At 31.3% G+C, this 8,781-nt stretch overlaps 1 protein-coding gene across 5 annotated transcripts in view; it reads left to right on the top strand.

Annotated features, from left to right (window-relative positions):
* LOC106458142 (calcium/calmodulin-dependent protein kinase type II delta chain-like) overlaps window positions 1–8,775 on the top strand; it is an 87,496-nt gene extending 78,721 nt beyond the window's left edge. For all 5 annotated transcript variants that reach the window (XM_022384235.1, XM_022384214.1, XM_013917605.2 and 2 more), the window contains 3 exons: window positions 1,939–2,033; window positions 5,657–5,771; window positions 6,556–8,775. In XM_022384235.1, the coding sequence (XP_022239943.1) occupies window positions 1,939–2,033; window positions 5,657–5,771; window positions 6,556–6,685 (340 nt within the window). In that variant the 3' untranslated portion in view covers window positions 6,686–8,775. The remainder of the gene's footprint in view (window positions 1–1,938; window positions 2,034–5,656; window positions 5,772–6,555) is intronic.
* Window positions 8,776–8,781: the final 6 nt, after the last annotated feature.

The raw sequence follows: 8,781 nt of genomic DNA, 5'->3' as shown, positions 1-8,781 counted from the left end.
AAGGCAACACACTACGTGAAATGGCCCTAAAATTGCATGTCTCTCATGAAACAATACGTAAACATCTAAGGAATATCAGAAAACTCCATAAAGAAAGTGTTTGGGTGCCTCACAAACTCTCCAATGATCATTGTTTCCAATGTGTGAATGTTGCTTCATTTCTTCTGGCACATAATGTGCATGAACCATTTTTGAACAAAATTATCATGATTGCTGAAAAATGGATTTTCTATGCAAATATTAAATGCCAAAACATTGGCTCAGTCCTAGACAAAAACCACTTCCAACCCAAAAACCTGGACTCCATCTGGAGAAAGTAATGCTTTGCATTTGATGGGACATCAGAGGAGTAATTAATTTCAAACTTCTCAATCCACAAGGAACTGTCAATGCAGAGATCTATAGTCAGCAACTGGAACGTTTAAATCAAGCCCTTCATCAGAAACGCCCTTCACTCATCAATCAGAAAGGTGTTCTTTTTCTCCATGACAATGCACGTCCACATGTGGCATGTTTGAAGCAACATAAGATTATGGAGCTGGGTTGGGAAGTTCTCTTCCACCCACCATATTCTCCAGATATGGCACCATCAGTTTTCATCTTTTTTGTTCACTGCAACACCATCTTAATGGGAAAACGTATGCAAATGTGGAAAGTGTTAAAGAGGACATTGACATAATTTTTGCTTCAAAGCCAAGAAATAATAACCTGATTGTAAGATGGAAAAGCATTATCAATTAGAATGGAGATTATTTCATTTAATGTGTTTTGTTTTGATGTATAAGTTGTTTGGGTTTTTCATTAAAAAAGCAACATTAATTTCTTGACAACCTAATAATTTAAGAACAACAAGGGACCTGTTGGTTCATCTAGGCTGTCCCATCCATTAAACTAGACTTTGAAATAAAAAATAAAACTCCCAAAGCCAACCTTTATCATTCAAGTATTTTTCAAGCATTCCCTTAAACTCCATTAAACTATCAGAATCCACCACATCTGAGGGCAACCCATTCTACCCTGTTAGAAAAATAAAACTGTCTTAGCTGAAGATACTCCTACCATGCCAAAATTTATATTTGTGTCTCCTGGTCCCACCACTCTTACCATTAGGTGCAAAAAAAAATGATATATCAGTATTATCAATTCCCTTAACAGTCTTAAACACCTCAATCAGACCTCCTCTAACTCTTCTTTTTTTCAAAAGAAAACAATTTCAAAAGCATAACCTGCCCTCATATGACAACCTTTCCGTGCCAGGTATCATCCTAGTATTCCTCCTCTGAACCCTTTTCAATAATTCAGTGTCCTTCTTAAGGTAAAGAGGTCAAGACTAAACTCATTACTTCATATGTGGACTAACCAGTGACCAATACAATTGAAGTTATAATGTCTTTAGACTTGTATTCACTATTTCTGTAGCTAAAATCTAAAGTTCTGTTTGCTGTGCAAATAGCAACAACACATTGCTTGGATGGCTTAAGAGCTGGTTCAACCAAAACACCAAGACCTTTTTATCTTTCATAGCACTGTTAAGATTGTTCTCATCAAAATTTTACTTATAATTCAAATTAATATATCACACGTGCATTACCTTGCATTTACTATGGTTAAAAGTCATCTGTTATTCAGCCAACTCACCAAATAATCCAAATTATTTTGTAAAGCAGTAGCAGCAGCATCCTCATAGCCAACAATGCCTAAAACCCTAATGGTACCAGTAAATTTAAGTAACTTATTGACCAAAATAAACAATAGATAAATAATATTCGTAAAGAAATTCAGTACCATATTCTAAAAATCAAGACATTTTTGTTAACAAAGAAAGAAAAACTAAGTGTTGAAATAATGAAGATTCAGTTGACAGCTAAGGTGCTTGTGATAGTGTTGACTTTAAAACATCAAATGGGGTGTTTTGTACATTAATCTTATTTATTTCAGAAAATATTGTGATCCTCAAATGACTGCATTTGAACCAGAAGCTTTAGGTAACTTAGTGGAAGGAATGGAATTTCACAAGTTTTACTTTGACAATGGTAACTTCTTAATCAACCTTTTTAATATTTGGAGTTGTGTTTGATACTGTACTTTGTCTTGTATATTCAAATCTCCACAAGATTTTAATTAGATAACTGTTATTTATCAGAAAATCTTCTTAAGCTATACTTTGTTACTGTTTTTTTTTTATATTATTATTTTATTTGCTCTGAGGTTTGTTGTATTCTATGTTATAATTTGTGTATGTTTATATAAACTCCCGTGTTAATTAGAGGGGTGTGTGGAGATGTTCCAGAGAGCTATTTCATCATTTTAAACACCTTGTAATTGTATTCTTATTTAGTTCAGTTTCTGAGCCCTATCAGTGGAGTGTAACATTTTTCTGTATGTTAAGAATGCAGCACTTTTAATTAGAAAGGTGTAGATATGTTCCAGAGAGTTATTTCATCATTTTAAACACCTTGTATTTTTATTCCTATTTAGTTCTGTTACTGAACCCTAATAGTGGAGTGTAAAATTGTTCTCTGTGTTGAGAATGCAGCACTTTTTTATTTTGTTTGAATGATGTAAAGTAAAAAATGACAAAAAGAGCATTATAATAGTTTTCTTTATGTTATAATTAATGTATAGATTGGTAAGTATTCTATAATTGAAAACATATTCAACATAAAATTATCATCATTATAATTCAACTTCCTTGATTTGCCAGAAGTTCATCTTGCATAGTTAAACAGTATATATATAAAGTATTTTTTATTTTAATTTCATGTCTTACCTTTGATATTTCAGTTTGTTAAAAACTGTCAGATTTAGCAACCTAATTTTTAAAAAAATGTTTAATTCAAGTTTACTTATTTTTTTTGCATGTTTAGATGTGATTAAAACAACTTGTTGGTAAAGAAGTTATTTTATGATTTTATTATCCTTTGTCCTGAAACCAAGGAAATTGTTCTAGTGAAATTTAGGTGTAATATTGATCAAAAGTCAGTTACTAATTTTAAAATTGTGACTGTCACAAATTTGGCATATTTCTATGTATTTTGAAACCCTATGTTTTGAACTTAACAGAAGTTTGATTTCAGTCATTTTTGTTTAGACTGGGCATAATTCCAGTAATAGGCTTATAAGCAGTGTTTACAATTACTCAAGAATACCATGAGAGTGCCATTGCTGTGCACTTTTTTTTGTTGTTGTTTTTTTTCATATTTTTTACTTTGAGTATTTAATTTTTTTATGTTACTTTTTTTACATATTACAGTTAATTTCAAATTTTGATTGTGATTGTAAAAACTCTTGCTTTTACCTTCTGAATGAAATTCAATCATGGTTGTACTTTAATGTGTTGATCTTATTCTGCCTGCTATTATCTTCTATGTTTAGTTTATTTTTAAATCATGCAATTTCCAAGTGTTTGTATTTATCAGATTGTCATTTTTCATTTCACTTTGTTCCATGGTTTTCCAAGAATTACTAGAATGTTTTATTTTATATATATATATATATATATATAAATTTATACTCCTTGACACCTCTTGGTTTATTCTCAGTGTCTGGTGTTTGTATCCTGTTTGTGTATTGTGTCTGTTTGTTTTATGTTAATTAAATCATGAGAATGACTAATGCTACAAGAATGGATTGATATCATAATGATTTATGCCAAAGAATACAACTCATAGTGAATCATGGCTACATTTGTTACCAAACATCATCTTGAATGGCCACAGCGAAGTCACACTACCATTGACAGAATTGTGACAAAATTGTTGACCCTTTTTCTTTTTCTCAACTGAAAGTTAGATGGGCTGAAGTATTGAGAGATGCTTCAAGATGAAATTATCCCTGCTTTAGGTAATATTTACCTGGATCCCAACCATGAAATTTATTTCCAACAGATAATGCTCCTACTCATAGCAGTAGAGAGGTTCAGGATTATCTTATCTTAACCCATCGACTATGACTGCTCTAAATGGGCACGGAATTTTTGCAAGCCGTACACCGTATACAGCACACTTGCATTCCAGATGCAGATCGTACCCTTTGTGGCAAATCAGCAGTCAATGGTTAATGGTGTGTTCCCTAATCAGTGGATTGCCGAAGAGGGTCATATGAATGACTGCTACATTCTTGTGACCTCACCCTCTTTGACTTCTTGTGGATATTTCTAAAAAACAAGTTCTTCAGCACACTACCAAATGATATTAAAGAAGTAGCAGTGAGAATAATTGAAAAATGCACAAATATTACTCCAGATCAGTTAATGAATATCAAACAATCTTCTGTGATCAACTTGTATGGTGCCTTGAGACAAGTGGAGTCCAATTTGAACAGGTGTTATAAACTTTTAGATTAAATTGTAGGATATGTACTAAATGTTTACATAATACCATAGAATAAGTAAAAAATGTAAACAAAATACAGCAAAATATGCTGTAAAACTATTAAACAGGGACTTTGGGAGAAACCATATGTTGTATGAACTGTGTTTTCCCTGCTGTATACTTGCTTATTTAGATAAGTGCAAATAGATCATTTTCTATTTTTTTAAAGACTTAAGCCTAACTGTAGAAAACAAACTGTGCGTACATTTCTATACACAAATAAATATATTTGTATATATATATGTGTGTGTGTGTGTGTGTGTACATTGGTATATACAGTGTATTTCTGTTGAAATTTGTTTATGGAGTTAAACATATTTTACACAAGTGTTTATAATTGCTTTTATAACATGAAAAAATTGTTAAAGTATCTAAAAACATAATTAAATTAGCTAAAAATAAAATGGGCTAACTTGTCATATGATTTCAAATATAATTGTTTTAACCATGTTTAATTCATTCTAAACTTACCTTTTATTTAATCCTATGTGTTAGTTAATCGCACATAATTAATGTCAACTCTTTTGTATCCTCTACTGTCAATCACAAGTTATACATTTAGTACTGTGTGATCAAATCTGTGGTTGCACATTCTCCATTGCTTTTCTTATTTTGTATTCCTAAGATGCATTATTACTACATTTAGGCATGTAAATGTGTGTGGGGGAGAGCAATGGGTGAACAAATTGAACTCAAATGATGATACACATGTAAATGTGTGGGGGAAGAGTTATAGGGGAACAAGTTGAATACAAATGACAACAGACATGTAGTATGCAGAACGATTAGTGTTATATGAGCTAGACACTAATGAAAAAGATATTTTTCATTACAGGTAGATGCTAAAGGAGAGTAGGAAAAAACGAGGAATAAGAATGATAATAAAATATATGAAATATGCAGCAAGAGCAACAGAAAATACAAAATAGAAATGATCTTAAAAGTGATACAAAAATGATATTTTAAATGTGTGTGGGGGAGAGTAATGGGTGAACAAATTGAACTCAAATGATGATACACATGTAAATGTGTGGGGGAGAGTAAAGGGTGAACAAGTTGAATACAAATGACAACACATTATGAGACATGAGATCATACATATAAAGTTAAATGGGAAAAATACTTGTTTCACAGTTTTTTCTAATCACCAAATTTCAACACCTTTGCTGATTTTCTCAACTAAATAATTATTTTTAAACTCGGACTCTGTTATCTTCTGAAAAATTTGTGATTAGTGTTTTTTGTTTTATGGCTTTTTAAACTTGCATAATTTGTTATTGTAGCTTCGGGGAAGTACTGCAAAGCCCTCAATACCACTATTTTAAACCCTACTGTACACCTTCTTGGTGATGATGCTGCATGCATTGCATATGTAAGACTTGTGCAGTACATGGACAAGTAAGTTTCAACAAAGGATTAATTTCCCATATTTTTATTTTTTATTTGATAACATTGTATGCTTTCAAGTAAACTGAGTCAAACATGCTCTTGTTCAGGAAGTGATGAAAACACCAAGAAAGTTTAGTGTTGGAATGCTTATTGGAATGGTAGTATAAATTATAAAATGTCTCAATCAACAAATGAAGAACGATACCTTTTTTTTATTGTTGGTAACTAACTTTCCAGATATTCTTTGAATAAAAATAAAATGTTGCAAGGTTTAAAATAGAAGTCACTACTGAATCGTAATAAGCAGGGGTTTAACCAGAAAAATGATGTGTTATTAATATTGATACAGAACATCTTGTGAAATATCTACTTAGAAAAGGGAAGCATAGTTTTATCTGTTTTATCAGTGTGTAAAAGAATGAGAATTTGGTAACAAAGGAATAATGAAAATAATTAAACATACCCAACATGTGTGAATTAGCCATTCATATAAACTCAGAGAGACAGATTATGCTAATTAATACTGATGTTTTAAATATTTTCAACATCTATCTTATGCTTGTCAATGAATATTTCAGTAATGATGAAAATATTGCCAGATGGTGTTGCAAGTATGACACCAGTTTCAGAAACTTGATTTATCCTTAGTACAAGAGAAGATTGAATTTTACATCCAATAACTTAAATGTTCAATAGTAACCCAAGTCTGTGTAAAACAAGTTAATGTTTTTTTTAAATAACTACATGTAACTCTCTCATTTTCATTTTATCACCTATTTCCTCTATATCTTAGGTCTGGAGTTGCTCATACACAACAATCAGAAGAAACTCGGGTGTGGCATAAAAAGGATGGAAAATGGCAAAATGTTCATTTCCATCGCTCTGGTTCTGGATCATCTCCATATACCACAGTCCACAAGTAGACAAGGAAGTTATAAGGAACTTCTCTTGATTAATTCATGCATTCTTGCTTTTTCAAACTTCAGCTTTGGTCTGTATTTTGGATAAAACTATGGAACTGTTTTTATTTTCTGTTTGTATATGGTAAACTAAATTTTAATTGCAATTTTACCAGCAGTCTCTCCTGATATTTAAGCAAGAAAAGCACAATGTTCTAAAGGCATGTATGACAAGTGACAAGCATTTTTTATTTATGTGTGTGTGTGATTTTATTTCTTAAATTAATATTATTACTCAGCTTTTTTATGAGAAATATAGACAATTTAAATTCCATAAATATAAATCTTTTGACAGAAAAAAAAATTGTCCTGAACTTTTATCATTAAATATTAACAATTAGTCATTGAATAAGAAATTAGTATCTGGAGTTATTATTGGCTATTATGATTACTTAAAACAGAATCTCGTATTGATTCATAAGATTGTTCCATTATTAAACCAGATCTTTAAAGGTTTTTCACAACATCTTAGTTACGGTGTTAAAATTGTGTTTTTTAAAGTGCTTGATCTAGTTCACTTTTGTTCTTGGATTAATAAAGCAGGATACATAGTTGGTTTAAAGCAATACAATTTGTGTAAAGCTTTGTTTCATTTAGTAAAAATCTCTTGTGTACTGATTTACATTGTACACTTTTCTTTCATGCATTGTATGTGACATTAATATTTGTTTTAACTTGTATGAAGTTTTTTTTAATAATGATATGGATTGTTTTAGGTAGCATACCCTAGCTATTTAGGTAAATGGTAATACAAAAAATGGAAATGTAAACCATCATTGGATATTAATATTTGAAACCTTTTACTCAGGAGGTGGTTGCTAAAATATAATGTTTGTTGTTACTGTGATATTTTTACCAACAAATGTCAATTTCAAGATTTGTTTTGTGTCTCATTATTAGAATTGATGTTCTAACACCAGATAGAATATTTCTTAATATGCTTGAGAGCATACTTGATCTGAAAAGTTGTCTACTGCTAACACTGGATGTTTTCAGTGATTCATTTGAATGCATTTATTTGGGTACATATATATATGTGTGTGTGTGGGTGGGTGTTGTCTGTGCAAATAATCTTAATAGAACACATTAAGACCTAAATCAATAGCAAATTTATTGTGAAGGTGATATTGTTTGTATTGACCAGCTATTTGAAGTTTACATAAATTTTAAAATCATTTTCAAATTTTTGAAATTCCAGGAAAGAAAATTTGAAAAATAGGCCCACTTACTTTAAATGTATAACATGATTAAGAGTGCTAGTCTCAGCAAGTGCAAGACCCTGAGCACCAGGGTAATCTGATCAGTGGCACTCTAATAGGTTATATGTAGTGGGGGGGTTGAAGGGGGATTTTCCTCCAAAATAAAACTTGTATTATTATTGAAACTCAACATTACTGTCAGTTTAAGGAATTAAACAACTGCCATTTAAAAATGGGGAAAAATTATTATTCCTTCAAAATAGCATGAGGCAACAAACAGTTATTTGTCTCTCTTGTGCCTAAGGCCAGCAATGATGACTGAAACTGACATTACAATGTAATGTTGAAGGCTGTTATTGAGAATGTAACAGTATGATGTTCAAGACCATTGATAAGAATTTAACTGTATGATGTTCAAGACTGTTGATGAGAATCTAATTGTATGGTGTTAAAGACCATTGTTGGGAATGTAACTGTATGGTGTTAAAGACTGTTGTTGGGAATGTAACTGTATGGTGTTAAAGACTGTTGTTGGGAATGTAACTGTATGGTGTTAAAGACTGTTGTTGGGAATGTAACTGTATGGTGTTAAAGACTATCGTTGGGAATGTAACTGTATGGTGTTAAAGACTATCGTTGGGAATGTAACTGTATGGTGTTAAAGACTATCGTTGGGAATATAGCTGTATGATGTTGAAGACCGTTGTTGGGAATGTAACTGTATGGTGTTAAAGACCGTTGTTGGGAATGTAACTATGTTGTTAAATATCGTTGTTGGGAATGTAACAATGTTGTTAAAGACCGTTGTTGGGAATGTAACTGTATGGTGTTAAATATCGTTGTTGGGAATGTAACTATGTT

The sequence above is a fragment of the Limulus polyphemus genome, unplaced genomic scaffold (assembly GCF_000517525.1).
Source record: "Limulus polyphemus unplaced genomic scaffold, Limulus_polyphemus-2.1.2 Scaffold20, whole genome shotgun sequence".
In the NCBI taxonomy this organism is placed as follows: Eukaryota; Metazoa; Arthropoda; class Merostomata; order Xiphosura; family Limulidae; genus Limulus; species Limulus polyphemus.
Note: the sequence above shows the minus strand (reverse complement) of the source record. Positions and strands in the feature narration are given on the sequence as shown.